General features: G+C 32.7%; 2 protein-coding genes and 1 long non-coding RNA gene across 5 annotated transcripts; 2 read left to right on the forward strand and 1 right to left on the reverse strand.

Moving 5' to 3' along the window:
- Positions 1 to 1434: 1434 nt before the first annotated feature.
- LOC133675064 (ultraviolet-B receptor UVR8) lies at positions 1435 to 4541 on the forward strand. 2 transcript variants are annotated; one of them, XM_062096340.1, is made up of 8 exons: positions 1435 to 1854; positions 1931 to 2083; positions 2206 to 2364; positions 2527 to 2685; positions 2967 to 3098; positions 3208 to 3294; positions 3599 to 3694; positions 3795 to 4541. In XM_062096340.1, the coding sequence occupies exons 1-8, from the start codon at positions 1653 to 1655 to the stop codon at positions 3998 to 4000; spliced, it is 1194 nt and encodes a 397-aa protein (XP_061952324.1). In that variant the 5' UTR covers positions 1435 to 1652; the 3' UTR covers positions 4001 to 4541. The 2 variants fall into 2 exon arrangements, with proteins under 2 accessions (XP_061952324.1, XP_061952323.1); XM_062096339.1 differs by having other exon boundaries at positions 1436 to 1854; positions 3596 to 3694.
- A 911-nt stretch (positions 4542 to 5452) lies between these two features.
- LOC133675065 (uncharacterized) lies at positions 5453 to 8543 on the reverse strand. Of its 2 annotated transcripts, XR_009835333.1 has the most exons (4): positions 8368 to 8543; positions 7907 to 8153; positions 5719 to 5964; positions 5453 to 5681 (listed from the first exon to the last, which is right to left on the reverse strand). It is a non-coding gene; the product is annotated as an uncharacterized LOC133675065 (long non-coding RNA). The 2 variants fall into 2 exon arrangements; XR_009835332.1 differs by having other exon boundaries at positions 5514 to 5964.
- A 2576-nt stretch (positions 8544 to 11119) lies between these two features.
- On the forward strand, positions 11120 to 16003 carry LOC133675716 (uncharacterized). Its single transcript, XM_062097178.1, has 3 exons — positions 11120 to 13611; positions 14460 to 14540; positions 15599 to 16003. The coding sequence occupies exons 1-3, from the start codon at positions 11644 to 11646 to the stop codon at positions 15806 to 15808; spliced, it is 2259 nt and encodes a 752-aa protein (XP_061953162.1). The 5' UTR covers positions 11120 to 11643; the 3' UTR covers positions 15809 to 16003.
- Positions 16004 to 17052: the final 1049 nt, after the last annotated feature.

Genomic DNA, 17052 nt, shown 5'->3' on the forward strand with positions numbered 1-17052 from the left:
GTTGTTCTCCTATTAGTAGAGAGAGGTTGTAATTCCCACATTACTTAGTAAAATCCTTCTATACTTGCCCGTGGACGTAGCCAAATTGGGTGAACCACGTAAATTCTTGTGTGTCTAATTTCTCATTTTATCCTATTCTTTGTCTTTATCTTGTCGGGTTTGCATGCCAGTATCCTAACATTTTTGTACGTTTTAACTAGTGTAGAATTTATTATCAGCTCACAATTCTTTTTTCTCCCTTTCGAATTAAATGGCCATCATTCAATACTATAATTATTTAGATTTTGATTTAGGATTACAATATCAAATATGTTTAAGATAAAAAAATTTAATTTGTTTTTGTTTACGTTGTTGTTTATATCAAAGGAGAAAAAAAACTAGAATTAAAAATTTAAATATCAACCAAACCGATACCATCATCATTTTCATTGAAATTTAAATTTTTTTCTCTAACAATCAGTATAATTTTATTACAATTATTATTTGACAAATATTTTATTCTAGAAAAACCTACCAGCATCATTTGATTTGTCTATATAATATTTAGATATTTTTATTTGTAGTGGCGCAACATTATAATCAACATAAATATAGATATTTTTATCCTTTTTTACTTCATGCATATTCAAGACATGCAATATCGTTACATCGACAACTATTTTATAACTATTTTATTACAACTGTCACCTTTTATACTCAATTAATATAAGTTCATATCATAAACTTGCTTGCAAATAAACAATAGCTTATAAAAGCAATTTGTCATAACATATGAAACAATTACTTGATGTGAAATAATGATGAGCATTTTATTTCTTGCAAAATTAAAACACTAATTAAACATGTTATACAGTAAAAGAATATAAAATTAGGGTTACATCAATATTAACACTAATTTTTAATGTGTGGATTTTTAAGATTTTTTCGAAAACAATCCAGATTGTTTCCATACTTTTATAAACCCATTTGAGTAGAACATTGAAGATTGAACAAAAATCAACTTAGGATCTACGAGTTTCACATTAACCCAAGTTTTATGCTATTTCTTTATGTGTAATCTTGTAAACTAAATAATATCTAATGAAACAGTAACATTATCTCGATTATTTAAGTCTTAATTCGAGAAAATAATTGAGAAGATGTACTTTTTTGTTGTCTTGTTCTGGACAACAACAATACAAAAAAGAAATTCCATCTCCTGATAACGCGAACAGATGCAAAGAGAATCGACTACAAACTCCTAAAACTTTGATTTTAGTTGAATTTTAAGTTTAATTGAGCTGAGATTTTTACAAATTATAGCGAACTTTTGTTTAGATTAGAAATTGCTAGGAGGATAGAGTTGTGTTTGTCTTTTGTTAGTTTATATATATATATATATATATATATATATATATATAGAGAGAGAGAGAGAGAGAGAGAGAGAGATAACATTAGTTTTATTATTTGGCGTGATTTGAATATTTTTTTTTGTTAATAGAGATTTTTATTTATTTACACAACAATGAAGACAAAATGAATTATTCCTTTTAATAATTATTTTTGCAATTCAAAATGCGTCGTTATTTAATCAAATGAAAAATAAGAAATTGCATATTTTAGGGTTTAATTTATGTTAATCCACTATAGGAAAGCAAAGAGTGTGTAAAATAATGGAAGAAGCTAAAAGGGATGAAGAAGAATCAAAACAGCAACAGATATGGAGTTGGGGGGCAGGAACGGAGGGACAGCTAGGCACAGGGAAGCTTGAAGATGAGTATCTCCCTCAACTCCTTCACCTTCCCTTTCTCTCCTCTGCTGAATCCATTTCCACTCTTGCTTGCGGCGGTGCTCATGTTATTGCCTTGACCTCTGGTACCCTCGTCTACTTCTGCATTTTCCCTTTGAATTCTTGTTATCAAATCACAATTAATCAAATTCTTGTTTGTAGGTGGGAGAGTGTTCACATGGGGCAGGGGCACAACTGGTCAGTTGGGCCATGGAGAGATGCTCAACAGCTTACACCCAAAGCCGGTCAGTTCCTTGCAGAGTTATGTCATTACTCATGTCTCAGCTGGATGGAGCCATTCTGGGTTTGTCTCAGGTTCTTTCTCATTCATAATTATAATTGTTTCTTCCATCTTTGAGGTTCCGGAAAAATTTTAATATCCATTCTATAGTAGAAAACTCTGTTTTAAGTGTTTTTTGTTCTGTGCCAATTCTCAGACATAGGCTTGCTTTTTACTTGCGGGGATGGCTCATTTGGCCAGCTTGGGCAAGGGGATTACAGGTCGCAGAGTACTCCTGTTAAAGTCGACTACTTCGCTAATAATTTTGTTAATCAGATTGCTTGTGGCATGCGCCATTCACTTGTCTTGCTTAATGGTAACTGCTGTGGCATTCATTGCTAGTCACAATGTTATAATGCAGAGATGCATCTGTGCTGCGAAGTCAATATCGCTTTAACATATGCTTAAATCACTAAGGCTCGTTGTTTTTAGAAGGAGCTTAATTTCATTTGTGATATTGCAATCTGGATTGTACCAGGAAATCAAGTTTATGGTTTTGGTTCTGGAAAGCGTGGTCAACTGGGTATCTCCAGAGATAAAACCAAATCAATTAATCTTCCTCAAGTTACTTGTGGGTTAGAAGATGTCCAAATCGTTAGCATCAGTGCAAATGGAGATCACAGTGCTGCAATATCTGGTGAGGGACTGACATACTTTCTATTTCTGACTATTGCAATGAAGGCAGAAAGAAAGTTTCTGGCATAAACATTTTGGACCCTAGGTTCACATACGTATAGAACATAAAACCATTCATAAACTTTTGTAATGGAAATGGTTTGAGATAACTTAACATGAAATCTTCAAAGACATGTGAAATATTTTTATATTGCAAGTTGCATCTATTGTTGGCAATTCATAGCATCTAGTCTCAAGCCGTTTATCATTCTTGTTGATGTTGCATCGTACTGTTCACACCAGCTGATGGTCATTTATACACGTGGGGAAGGGGTTTTGCTGGCGCTTCGGATGCTAACTTTCCTCAGCTTTCACTTTCATCCTTGCGGTGCACCAAAGCTGCTCTTGGATGGAATCATGGCTTACTGTTGACAGGTAAATGCATTTCTTTTCCTATCCAATTTCTTTGTTTGTGGTTTTGAACAACCCCTCATCCCGCTCCTGTCTTCTTAAGATTATAATGATGATGGGATATCATGAACAGGTGACGAGGAAGTACTTATGCTTGGTGGTAATTACCATGGGGTTCTTTGTGATCTTGAGAAAATGAGTGCAGTGAAGCATCGTCCTGGTAAGCATTTAGACATTCAACCTGCATTAGCATTGTTGTACATAAATACAAATATATGTGATGAAGTGATGATGATTGCTCTATACCACTTCCAAAACTGGAAGAAAGAACCTTTTGGGTTTCCTTGTGTTTACGTTGGGTAAGGAGCTTCAGTTTCTATAGTGTAGATGGCTAATTCCCAGTACTCTTGTTACTCTGAACTTTTATTATCAAACCACTTACGCTATGCACACCAAATATTCATCTCATGTATTAGTTACTGTTAGTTGTCATGTCACCACCTCTCTGTTTCATGTTCCAGAAGATTCACCCGGAACTGCTTTGAATGAAGTAATTGGTCTTGATGGGGTTAAAGTTGTGAAGATTGCGGCTGGAGCTGAGCACTCTGCTTTAGTGACAGGCAAGCTTATTTACTATGAATTGCTACCCATCTTCTTTTCCTTTACTGAGTCACTGTGTCATTTCATTTTGTTGATGACATTTTAAATTTTTGTTCACAGTGGATGGAGCAATAAAGACATGGGGTTGGGGTGAACACGGTCAACTTGGCCTGGGGAATACAAATGATCAAACTATCCCTCAAACAGTCAGTCTAATCCCTGATATTCAGAATAAAGAAGCCTCCTTGAATGTTTACTGTGGTAGTGGTTTTACATTTGCCATAAGGTCACTCTCTGTCAATCCTGACAATATTTCAAGAAATTGAAAATGTTCCTAGGTAGCAAGTGGCATTATCCACACCACTACATGAAAGGATCTTGAGAGTTTAAGTGTCAGATTTCTGTCATTAATGCTCTGAAATATTGATTGGAAGTTCAGTTAAGATTCTGTTGCTCAAGACGCTCGAGCGAACAAATCTACAAAAGTATTAATCCAGAAAACCGTACAATGAGGTCAATGCATAAGTGTCCTAGCAATGCTCAGCAGTTGTTTCCCATGTAAAGCTGTTTTTCTTATTTCCACAACTGCGGAGAAATGTCTGGTTTGGTTTCTTGAACGCCTCCTATCATCGTTTCATCAAAAATGATATTGGGTCAGATGTTAGTTAACAGCCAGTCTTGGTATCTATTGAACAACACCAGATGTGTTTAAACAATCCCCTAGCAGGTGCAAGACTTCTTCCCTAACACTTTTGCTGTTTGGATTTTCTTGATGTCTTGACTGATGATTATGATAAGTTTTAAGATGTCATGGTGATGTAGATGGAAAGTTTCAGTTTTAGTATCAATGATATGGGTTTTTATCAACTTGCAGGGGACCATAGTATCCATTTATTTCTTATGTTATATATTTGGTATTTAAAGAAAATCTCTTTAAGTTGGGATTTAGATGTATATACACATTTTGATAATGACTTGCTCTACAATAATGTCAACATAAACTGTGAGGCTGACTCGATTAAAAAGACGTAATCTTGTAAGCATTGGCTATTCTATTTTTCCTTTCCTTCTATTCTCGGTGTCTTGTATGCTTACCTGATTCTATAGTCTTATTGAGGTTCTTTCTTTTCTGCATCATTCTTTTTTAGTAATAAAATTTAGGATGATGAGATTCAAGTTGTTGAGTTAATTGTTTTACTACTTATCATGTAACACTCTCCCCTCCTTGTGCATGCCAGCTTCATGGTCATAATACTTTTTTTTTTTTTTAATCTGAAATCTAAGTTTGAGTTTCCATATTTCCCATTATTTTGCTTCTTGAGCGTCTCCTCTCTCGAATGGATAGCTGACGATATATTTATATTTTCAAAACCTATATTTGACATATGCGAGTGCGTTTTATTTTAATCTTGTTTGTTGTGTTTTTTGCAATTCAGAAGGAAGTCTTATTCTCCTTTTGTGTTTTCTTCTTCTTCTTTCTAATAAAACTTTCCTTTCTATGTGTTTTTTTTTTGGCCATATTTGATTGCTCACAATCCTGTATTTTGTTTTGAAATGACGGTTAAATGTTAAATTATTTTCCGTAAGTGGTTCTCTGTGTTGATTAGCCATGCTATTAGTCCCACTCTACTTCCTGTGAAATGTATGGTTTAGAACATTTCGATAAGCCAATGCCCAGTTACCGGCAGCCCTTCTGTTGCCACTTTGGTTTGGCGCACTGAAAAAACATCCTAGGAAAGATAATATGATGTTAGAGGTTTGGAATCGTATCTCGGGCATGTTCAAGGATGTTTTCTTTTTCTCCCTTTGAGCAGCTGTGCCGCATCTGTAATGTCAATCTTGTTTTTACCTGGAATAACATATTTCAAATGAGAAATAACATATTTACTCTAATACTGAAACTATATGACAAAAGCCTAGCTATTTGCAGAAACAGTACTAGTCCGTGAGTAGAAACAGCTTTAGGCAAGAAGTAGAGCAGCTCCCAGAGGATTCTTGAAGAAAAACCTTTGATGAACAAGACAAAAAATTCTTGAAGAAAAACCTTTGATGAACAAGACAAAAAACACCTAGTACAACAAATTAGCATAGCTCATGGAATGCTACACGTCAAGACGAGGCCAAGGCATAGCTTCATGCAGGGGAGTGATGCTGCAGCCTGCGGCAAACACCGAGGCTCTAGTGTCAAGGCCAAAGAGCAGGCATGCAGCTGGTCAAAAACTAGAAGCTAACGTGCTAGCCAGCATGTATCCCTGGCTGATAGGTTATTTAAAGTCAATCTTGTTTTCACCTGGAAAAAAAGGATAAATTTTAGCCCCGGGATATCAAAGAATACCACGAGCACTAACTTCGGAACCGTGCCAATATTATTTAACAAATTATATTATAATTAATGGCATTCATCTTAATTATATGTTCCTGTTTTTTCATAATTTTATTTAATCATTCTTGAGCTACTTGAATCAATAAGAACAAGAAAAATCTAGATGTTTTGTCTGCCTTTTTTATTTTTTGGTTTTTTAGCATTTTTTTATTATTTAATGCTCGTTTTAAAAGAGAATTACAATATTCAAGCATATAATATTAACAGTTTGATAATATCTTGTAATTCATTACAATTACAAACCACAGAATCTATGCCTATCACTCTTCATATTGGCCTAAGATCTCAGTGCAACATGAGTGGATCGCCGGCATGTCCTATAATTATTTAATTTCAATCTTTTCTACTTAATACTGCATCAAGACAAATTGTAAATCAGTCGTCCAACTATACAGTAAAACTTTAATTGAATTATTTTGAAAAATAATGATCTCCTATAGTTAAAAAAAAAATTCTAAGCCATACCCTCTCATCTAAAAGAGAAACGATTGAGATAAAATGTCAAGATCAAGATAGAGAAGCGTTTGTAAGTATACATAAAGAATGGTTTGTTTAAAATATAAAATTCTATTTATTTTTGTGAATTATAAAAAAACTTGGAAATTTTAAAAAATATAATAAATTAAACATATGAAAAAAATAAGTTTTTTTTTCTTTTTCTATATACACTAACTAATAAATAATAAGATAGAAAAGAAAAGAATAACTTAACCAAATAATTATAAACGGGCTAGTCACTTGATATAGACGGTGTAATAGATAAACAACCAATTACAAATTTTTTTTGTTGATTTAGGCCCATTTCTTAATTTGTACGATGCAAGAGTTATACAAATTCTGTATTTTGGTTCAATTTCAAAGTTCAAGCAAAACACAAAAAAGATTTCTGTTCATTATAATAGGATTTTGAGGTTCATCTTCTCAACCTCCATAAATCATTAATGGCATTTCAAGTTCTTTTCCCATGTAAGTGTTTCAGCAGCAGGTATTAAAAATGAAAAACAACAAACCACAACGAAATTGAACTACAATTCAGCATACAAGATATGGGAACCACCTGCTCCAAACTTTTCAAGGTAAAGATAATGGAAAGAACATATAACAATGATGATCAACTGAAATAAAGAAGGAAAAAGAAATGATACATATTTTAGCATTCAAAATATGTTCCTGATCGACATGCCAATCAAAAAGGATTTCTAGTATTCAGTCTTTAGCTGAAACAGGATTTTAAAGGTTGCCTCGAGGATAAACAAAAAATTATCCTAACTGTATTGTATTCTACAAAGAAATTTATTATTCAGTAACATCTCCTCATCCAAGCTTTAGTTTTCTCTAAAATACTCTTCAATGTGTTCTTAATTTTCATGCAAGTTTCCACTCCGAGAAAGTCGGAGTACTAGGAGCATTAAATTTGAATCACATTATTAGTCTCGTTTAAATTGCAAATGACAAAATCAAGGTGAGGGACCTTTTCGCTTCAATATGTTCATTCCAACCACATTCACATAATTTCCCAGCTGATTTCTGATAATTTTACCATCAAGAATATCTGACAATTGTTGAATTTTTAGTGATTTACTTTAGAGGTTCTAAAAACCACATAATCAGAAATTATCCACATAAAAGATATATTTGACAATGTAAATGTTAGAATTATAGATAGATAGATAGATAGATATCTTTTCTGGGTAGTCTTGACACAATACCATAACAAGCCAATAGCCATTTTATCCATCATATCAAATTGAAGTAATTTAAAATACCAGCAAACACATTACTGTTAACAACCCCACATAGACAAAGTTGTGAGACAAGTAAATCAGGCAAAAAGAAATTAGGAAAGAACCTGAATGCTTGGCTGAACGGAGGTGTCATGTTTCTGCAAAAGCAGGTCTACAACCATACAAAGAAGGAAAAAAGAAAGCATACATAACCCCATTTTCCAAATTCGAAAAAAAAAAAGAAAATAGAGAGAAAAAAGACTAAACCTAGGATGATTTTAGCAATTAATGAGGCAAGACATAAGATAAATGCGATAAAAAAGGATAAATAATGTTCATGACCTGAATTGAAGTTTCTTTCTCAAGACAATCCTGCAAGAAACCACATAATCAGACTAAATAATCAAACAAACACAACAGAAGAGAGAACAGAAAATAAAAGAAAAGAACGTTAACAAAGAAAGAACTATTTAAATTCTAATTCAAACTGGAAATCAAACAAAGAAATATTCAAACTGAAAATCAAATAAAGAAATAATAACTAAATAAAAGATAAAATCTTAAGAGCGTGAACCTTCAATCATACCTTAGAATGAAACTTGATGAACGATCTTTCTTGGGGTTTTTCTTTAAGAGAGAGAGGATTTTGAAAACCCAGAAAGAGAGGCATGAGAGAAAAATGAAGAAAGGGGTTTCCTTTCTTCGTTTATTTACACACAGTTTGGTTTGCTTGATAGAAATGAAATATTTTGACCGTTGGAAGGGATTGCTTTCGTTGAGACGACGCCGGTTTTGAATCGGTAAGTTAAAAAAAGAGAGAGGCAAAGGCCCTACAAGGCCGCTTTTTATGAAGCCCATACATGGTATGGATTTAGCCCATTTCTGGACTCTTATCTCTTCAAGATTGTCAAAAATGTTTTTTTAACACGTTACGGAACATACAATATAAACTCAACTCATAAACTCGAATTGTAAAATCACAAGTATAATTTTTTAACTAAAAATCATAAAATCACAATTAAAAACTAAAATCATAAAAACATAAGTAAAATATTTGAACTAAATTACAAGATTCAGTCAAGTAGTAAATAATAATATAACACAATTAAAATAAAAGTAAAATAAACAATACAAATGTCATGTATCATGGATTCTTATCAAAATTTATACTATATTGTCATCCCACATCAAGTGTATTGCCACTGGTAAAATTTTTAGATGTCATGTATCCTGCAGTTCAAGAATCAATATATACATTAATAATTATAAATATGCATGTTGTATCTTGCAGTTCAATAAATGAGAAACTGTTCTAGTAATTTATGGCCCTAAAGCAGTGTAAAGAAAAGGCAGTGTAAAGAAAATTATCACAAAATTATGAGCACGGATTGCATTTTTGCAGGTAACTTCTAATTCATAAATTCCATCCTTAGCTTTTGGTAAATTATGTTATCTTTTTAAGTTAAAATATTCAAATTAAAAAGTTTTTTTATCCCGCATTAAAAAAATAATTTTTTTTAAACATAGAGTATATATACTAAAGGGTTTCAAATCTCACATTAAAAAAATAAATTTTTTCTTTTGGAATATAGAGTATATATACTAATGGGTTTCAAATCTTATATTGAAAAAACATAACTTTTTTCTTGTGAACATTGAGTATATATATTAAAGGATTTCAAATCTTACATTGAAAAAATACAACTTTTTTTATTGGGAACATAGAGTATATATAATAAAGGATTTCAAATTCTCATTGAAAACACATAATTTTTTTTCTTGGGAACATATAAAGGGTTTCAAATCCCACATTGAAAAAATAACTTTTTTCTTTTGGAATATAGAGTATATATACTAATAGGTTTCAAATCTCACATTGAAAAAACATAACTTTTTTTCTTGTGAATATAAAATATATATATTAAAGGATTTCAAATCCTATATTGAAAAAACATAATTTTTTCCTTGGAAACATAGAGTATATACACTAAAGGATTTCAAATTCCCCATTGAAAAAATATTTTTTTTTCTTGAGAACATAGAGTATATATACCAATAGGTTTCAAATCCCACATTAAAAAAACATAACTTTTTTCTAGTGAACATAGAGTATATATATGAAAGGGTTTTAAATCCCACATTGAAAAAATATATTTTTTTTTCTTGAGAACATAGAGTATATATACCAATAGGTTTCAAATCCCACATTAAAAAAACATAACTTTTTTCTAGTGAACATAGAGTATATATATGAAAGGGTTTCAAATCCCACATTGAAAAAATAACTTTTTTCTTTTGTAATATAGAGTATATATACTAATGGATTTCAAATCCTACATTGAAAAAACATAACTTTTTTCTTGTGAATATAAAGTATATATACTAATGGATTTCAAATCCCCCATCGAAAAAATAACTTTTTTTTTCTTAGGAACATAAAGTATATATACTAATAGGTTTCAAATCCCACATCGAAAACATAATTTTTTTCTTGGGAACATAAAGTATATATACGAAAGGGTTTCAAATCCCATATTAAAAAAATAAAATATTTTTCTAATATTTATATAGTGAACTTTAAAATGTGTTAATAACCAACTAAAAAAATATGAAAAAAGAGAGGTATAGGAGAAAAACCACATTTGAAAAAGAAAAAAAAACACCGAGTTTGGCCGGATTGTTGCACCAGTTGGTCTTTTAATAAACCCTGACCAGTCCAGCCACCGGGTCTCGAGTCAACTCGTCAAGCCGGTCCAGATTTAATAATTATGATATTACCTATGCATATCGAGGTGAAAATGAAATTGAAGTTCACGAGTCTTCAATTTTAAACATTAATTAAATATAAAAATGATTTGCAATGACTCAACAATAGAAATGATTTATAGTTTGCAAGTCACATGTTCAAACCGTTTGGGAAGTTTAGTGTTCTAATATCATATTGATATTCAGAATTCCTTCTTTAAGTGTCCAGAAAGCAATGTCTATTGTCTATCAAGAAAAGAAAAGGGACAGATTAACCTCCATCAAAATAATAATAGGATTCGCTAGAGTACTTGCTCCTGTTGTGTCCATAATTATATATTTAAGAGTACTAGCTCCTGATTCTTTTACAGTAACGAATAATAGGACTACTACTTTATTACCGTGATTATTGCCGCTGAATATTTGCAAAGCCTTTACCTATCTAGCAAGAATCTCTTGAGAATGAAAAGATACTGGATAAACCCATTGTTTTAATCATCGAGAGGATGGCTATCGTTGAATAGGTTATCTATCCAAATTTCTGAATTTTTTCTATGTTTTGAAGATGCAAATTTCCACCAGTGGAAAATGGTAGTTACATGTTCAAACCTTTGGGAACTTTAGTGTCCAGTTACATCATATTGATATTCAGAATTCCTTCTTAAAGTGTCCAGAAAGCAATATCTGGGGAAAAGCAACTAATTTAAAGTCTCTTCATTCTTGCAGCATCTCTTTTCTTACTATTTTGCATCTATTCGTTGCTTTGCACCCATGACAGGTACCAAATTCTTGCTTGTACATGTAACTATGGTTTGCAAAAGCTGGGAATGCAAGCTTTAAGTTAAAGGAGATATATCCCAGAATTCACTTCCATATATTAACTTGTAATGCATCCCATACCTTTTCCTTTGCATGCTGCAACAATAATATGCAGCAACTCCTATTTTATGATACCTTACCCAAAATCTACTGCAGAATTCTTTTCTCAGAAGAGTCTTTTCGCTTTTCATTTTAAGAGATTTTTTCAAAGATATCCACATTTACCTTTTCCTCTTACAAAACAGTTTATTCAAGGGTTCATCGAGAGAACTAGTTTCCACAGTTGAGGGAAATTAAGATGACAATGCTTAAAAAAATGTCTGAAAAAGTCTTAAATTTATGGAACAATTGGGAGATTCAAGGAATGGTTTTGCTTAGTCTCTTACTACAAACCATCCTCATCATATTTGGGTCTCGGCGAAAGACCACTCGCAGAATCTGGATCAGGATTCTCGTTTGGTCTGCATACCTATCAGCAGACACAGTGGCAACTTTTGCACTGGGTTATCTAGCCAGGAACCAAGGAGATTCATCAGGTGACAGTTCAGAGAAAGCAAACAATTCCATCCAGGCATTTTGGGCACCTTTTCTACTCCTGCACCTTGGTGGCCCAGACACAATCACTTCATACTCGATTTTAGATAACGAGTTGTGGTTAAGGCATTTACTCGGTCTTGGAGTCCAAGTTGGAGTGGTTTTTTATGTCTTCTCAAGGTCTTGGGCTAGCGGTATCCTCACATTCATAGCAGTCCCAATGTTCATTGTTGGCATTGTAAAGTACGCAGAGAGGACTTGGGTGCTCTGGTCTTCAAGCTCTGAGGTCTTGAAAAAGTCTATTCTCTCAAAGTTTCGGCCTTTTTATCCATTAATGGCATTAACAAAAACACGTGATCAAGCTCTCGAGGGAAATTATCTTCTTCAAGCTTATACTTTTTTGGATATATCCATGTTTATGATGCAGGATCTTGTCCCTGGCATTCCTGCACTAATAAGAAGCCGGAGGCTGATTTCCAAATATTCAGCTGGCGATGCCTTCAAGGTGGTAGAGGTTGAGCTTGGATTAATATATGATATGCTTTATACTAAAGCGCCTCTGATTTACTCCCGTGCCGGAATCATTCTTCGCTTTCTCAGCTCTCTGCTCTCTGTTACTGCGTTTATTACCTTCCAAGTCAAGATTGACAAACATGCCTACTCAACGACTGACATTACAATTACGTATTTATTGTTTGCGGCCGCTGTTTTTCTCGAGTTTTATACTTTTTTATGCCTTGTTTTGTCTGACTGGACAATGATTTGGTTGATTGATGAAGGACGGAACGCCCTGACTAGTGCAATTTATTCTCAGCTAAGGAAGTTAACTAGAAGCGAGAGGTGGTCGAGATCCATATCACAGTATAACCTGATAAGCTCTTCCATTGAAAGCAAGCCACATAAATGTTTGGAATTTCTGGGAATCAATGAAAAGATGAGGCAGATGTTTGTGCATCGAGTAGATATGAATGGTGATCTACAAGGTCTTATTTTCGGACATCTTCAAAAGAAAGCTGAGAAGATGGAGGAAGATTTTAATTTCATTGACAAGAATCACAGAAGTAAAATAATTGGTCAGAGGGGAGATGGTGTGCTAGAAAGAGAGGGAATGTTACGGGACTACAAGTGGTGCACGATTGAAGTAGAATTCAGTCGAAGCATTCTTGTCTGGCATCTCGCAACAGATATTTGTTATCGTGCTGATATGAAAGAAGATGGAAGTAATGTCTCCTCAGAGTATGAAGCAAGCAGATGCCTATCTGAATACATGATGTATCTTTTGGTGATAAGACCAAATATGCTCTCTAAAGGATTCGGTGATGAGGGATATCTAGAAACCTTGCGAGACTTGCGGGGTCTAAAATATCGTGGTACTGGTGCTGCTGTTGATTTAATTAAGCGCTACAGTGAATTATGTGGTTATGATGATAGGCAGTTTCAAAGTGTCTGGAAAACAGAAAAGTCAGTGTTAAGTGGTGTGGATAGGCTCGCCAGGCAATTGCTTTTATTGAGACCTGAGAAGCGATGGGAGATGATAGATGAAGTTTGGATAGAAATGGTTGCATATGCAGCAGCTCATTGTCCATGGAAAGAACATACTCAACAATTAAGAAGAGGTGGAGAGTTGCTCACCCATGTCTGCTTTCTTATGCTATATCTTGGTTTGAGTGAACAATATGAAATTAAAGAATTTGACAACCAAGACATTATTGGGAGTTGGGAATTGACACGGGTAAGTATACCAAAAATCCTTCTCAAGTACCTAGATAGATAGTTAGATACTACATTTTTATAGGTGTTAGTATAAAATAATAAATCAGATTATTTTAATTTATATATGTTTGTTAAATTCATTATTTTGGAAATTCCGTTTGAATGTTTTCATTTCGTTTTCTTCATTTTATTAATAAAGTGCTTTTAATTGCATGTCATTTAATTTTGTTTTCTAAACCGATCTAAAAAAAAGTTAAAGTAAAATAAAATAAAAAATTTCAAATCCCTTTAATTCAATTTTTGAAACGAAAAATAAACAGAATTCTGAAAATTAAAAATTAAAAGCTCTTTGATATATTTTATTTAATTCATCGATAATCAGTGGACCTCGAGTCGTAGTGAGAAACAAAATTCTGTATTTCTGACATGGATAGTCTGCTTTTAATTGATGCATTTATCTTTGATATTCAACACTAACACTACATTTAATTTAATGCTAGTAGAGCTAAGCATCGTTGCATGCTGCCAAATCAAATTTCTAACTTTAAATTACATTAAATCAATCCTGGTATGAGAAAATAATACATCATCTCAATAGCTTGCTAAATACCACATGTTATTCTGTAATTAAACGAGGAATCACGATCTTTCTTTATAGTAAGTAGAAGGGCACTACACCAAAGTGTTTTTATAATATTAATTATAGCTCAAATATTCATTATCATTTATGATCCTGCCTTTGTGTCTAACAAAAAATTGAAATAAATTATTAATATTATATATTTGCTCTTCTTAACTGATGACAACTTGAATTTCTAACAAAAAAATTAAATGATGTCTCACCGCAATCTTCAATAAAACAAAAAGGAGGAGCGAGAAGAATATCTCCAGGCTAGAAACAAATATTTGAAAGTTACTCCACGCATGTCAGGATCAAGTCCCGGTGAGGTATGTTCCACTTCCATCTTAATACTTTCCTTACATTTCTCTTTTACTTCCTCTTAGATTCCCACATATGTTATTATATGTCATAAAAACACTTAAAAACATTCTAAAAAAAATAATAAAAAACCAATTTTAAACGATTATGGTACATTGGTAATTTTAAAAACTAGAAGGATAATATTGAAAACATTTAAACTATAAGAGTATAAGCATAACATTATTTAATCTATACATACAAAAATAAAATTTAGTGAATAAAATTTTGTATATCATATATGTTATTCAATATGTTCATTTTAAATCAAATGATGTGACTGATAAATCACCATTAGATGCGTCGTGTTTGGGATGGCAATAAAGGTTAACCCTCCCTTTAAGGATTGCTTCTAAATTCTATATTTTTTTTTTTTGATTATCGTGGGTGTCCGAGCCAGCTTGCGCGCACCTCGACTAATCCCACGGGCCCTGAAGTTAACGACCATGTAAGCCTTCAGTGGCCATCATATGAGCAGCCATAGGGTTTGAACCTGAGATCTAAGAGGGAGCAAACCCCTTAGTCCCAAGCTCTTAGCACTAGGCCACCACCTAGATGGTTTTCTAAATTCTATACTTGCATTAACATCCATAGATAAAGAAAATGATACGAATAACTATAAATAATAGTCTGTCTAACAAATAATATTAATAGTATAAGCTATTTTTGATGCCATATTCACGTTGTGTTGTTTTATTTTCAGATATACCTTACGTACATTTTCTTTATCTAGTGTTGCACAAGTTTTTACACCACACATTATTTTATTTAAACACTTAATTTGCGTACTTCAAACAGCATGCATGCATATAAAACAAGATTGTACTTAATTTGATAGCAAGTTTTAATCAATTAATATCAGAAAATTAGGCAAATTAATTATCTCTATATTTATTGAAAAGAGAAATTAAATTGAAATTCATGAGACTCCTAATTAATTTTTATTTTTAAATAAGAATAATTTGCATAGATTAATCAAATATTTGTTAATTATCCATGTCGAGTTAACAATGTTGCTATTTTAAAGGTATTGAAAGTACTTGAAAAGATTGTAGCAGATAAAGAGCGAGAGCTTGAGCGTGAAAAGCGAGAGCTTGAGCAATTGAGATCTTCTTTAACTGCATCAATCTCACAGCAAGGAATTGATTCACTTCCAAGAAGTTTGCCAGCACAAAGTGATGGTCAAGGGACTGGTCAACCACCATCAAATAATGAGATCAGTTTAAGCATGGAATAAGAGTAATAACTTTTGTTATGTTGTGTCCGTAATAATTTAAGTGAATTAACTTAAATAAGTTCCTACTGGCAATAGTACTGTTGGGCTTCATTTTGCATTGATGGACATCTTCTTACATGGTCAATTCTTGTCTTGTTACGATTAGTGATTGTGTTTAATTGTATTTATAATTTATCTTTGTTTTAAATTGTTCAAGCTGGTGGAAGAGCCATAACATCTCATCATGTGCTTATGATAACCCATGCAGCTTCTTAGACTAGTTCAGGTTCTTATTTAAAAATTAAAAAGTTTCTATGAGTTCACAACAGATGATTTTTAAGAACATGTAAACAGTGATCCATTTGTTCTCGAGTGCTGGTTGTTGCCTGTTGGTGTGAGTTGTCAACAAAGGATTTTTTTTTTGAGAGATTATAGAGATTTTTTTTTGAAGAATATAAAATGCAGTGAAGGGATGGCTGATTAATTCAATGAATCCAAAGTAACTACATCATATTTTCAACGGGAAGCCGTATGGGATGCTAACGCTACAATATATTTTGATGGCGCTGACACCTGACAAGCTTATGATCTCAAGAAGTTAATAAGACTTAAACAAGTTTGGAGGGTAGACATGCTACAACAATTTTCAATGAAGAGAAATCGATTTTTGCTGCCCGAATCCAATGAGATAGAGTTTAATGGACTAAATAATCGTCTTGACAAAGTTTGTGGATTGACATATCCAGGTACAGGGCGAGAGGAATGGCACTTTTACCTCTTTTTTTTTACTCTCATACACTTTATTAGTTCTATATCTTTCAAATAAATTACTATCTATAGGCCTAGCTACTGAGATATTGAAGTTTCAGAATATTTTCAAATAAAGTGTTTTTTTTAAAAAAACTGTGGGTGTCCGAGCCAGTTTATGCGTGTCCTGACTAATCCCTTAAGACTCTAAAATTAACAATCATAGAAGTTTCTAGTGGCCTTGAGAATCGTAATACTCAAACTAGTGATTTCTTAAAGTAAATTCAATACTTAATCAATCGAGCTACTCAAATAAAATGTTTTTAAGTGATAAAAAGTTGATATCTTTTATCACTGATACTGATAGATATCAAGATGGAAAATTCAGTTCTTGGGTAATTGACCATCACTGTCATTTAAATTGTTGATTTGGCACCATTGTCCTTGCATTGATGCTACGACAGATACGAAGCTCTTGAGATTTTCTTAATGCAGAATTTTCTTTAGTTATAATCATA

Source organism: Populus nigra, chromosome 16 (assembly GCF_951802175.1).
Source record: "Populus nigra chromosome 16, ddPopNigr1.1, whole genome shotgun sequence".
Classification (NCBI taxonomy): domain Eukaryota; kingdom Viridiplantae; phylum Streptophyta; class Magnoliopsida; order Malpighiales; family Salicaceae; genus Populus; species Populus nigra.

Excerpts from the sequence above, each read along its gene's own strand:
- LOC133675064 (XM_062096339.1), top strand. The coding sequence starts at position 1,653 with ATGGAAGAAGCTAAAAGGGATGAAGAAGAATCAAAACAGCAACAGATA. Across the intron at positions 2,084-2,205 it reads CCATTCTGGGTTTGTCTCAG|ACATAGGCTTGCTTTTTACT; the intron begins GTTCTTTCTCAT and ends GCCAATTCTCAG. Across the intron at positions 3,295-3,595 it reads TGCAGTGAAGCATCGTCCTG|AAGATTCACCCGGAACTGCT; the intron begins GTAAGCATTTAG and ends TTCATGTTCCAG.
- LOC133675716 (XM_062097178.1), top strand. The coding sequence starts at position 11,644 with ATGACAATGCTTAAAAAAATGTCTGAAAAAGTCTTAAATTTATGGAAC. Across the intron at positions 13,612-14,459 it reads GGAGTTGGGAATTGACACGG|GAGGAGCGAGAAGAATATCT; the intron begins GTAAGTATACCA and ends TAAAACAAAAAG. Across the intron at positions 14,541-15,598 it reads CAGGATCAAGTCCCGGTGAG|GTATTGAAAGTACTTGAAAA; the intron begins GTATGTTCCACT and ends GCTATTTTAAAG.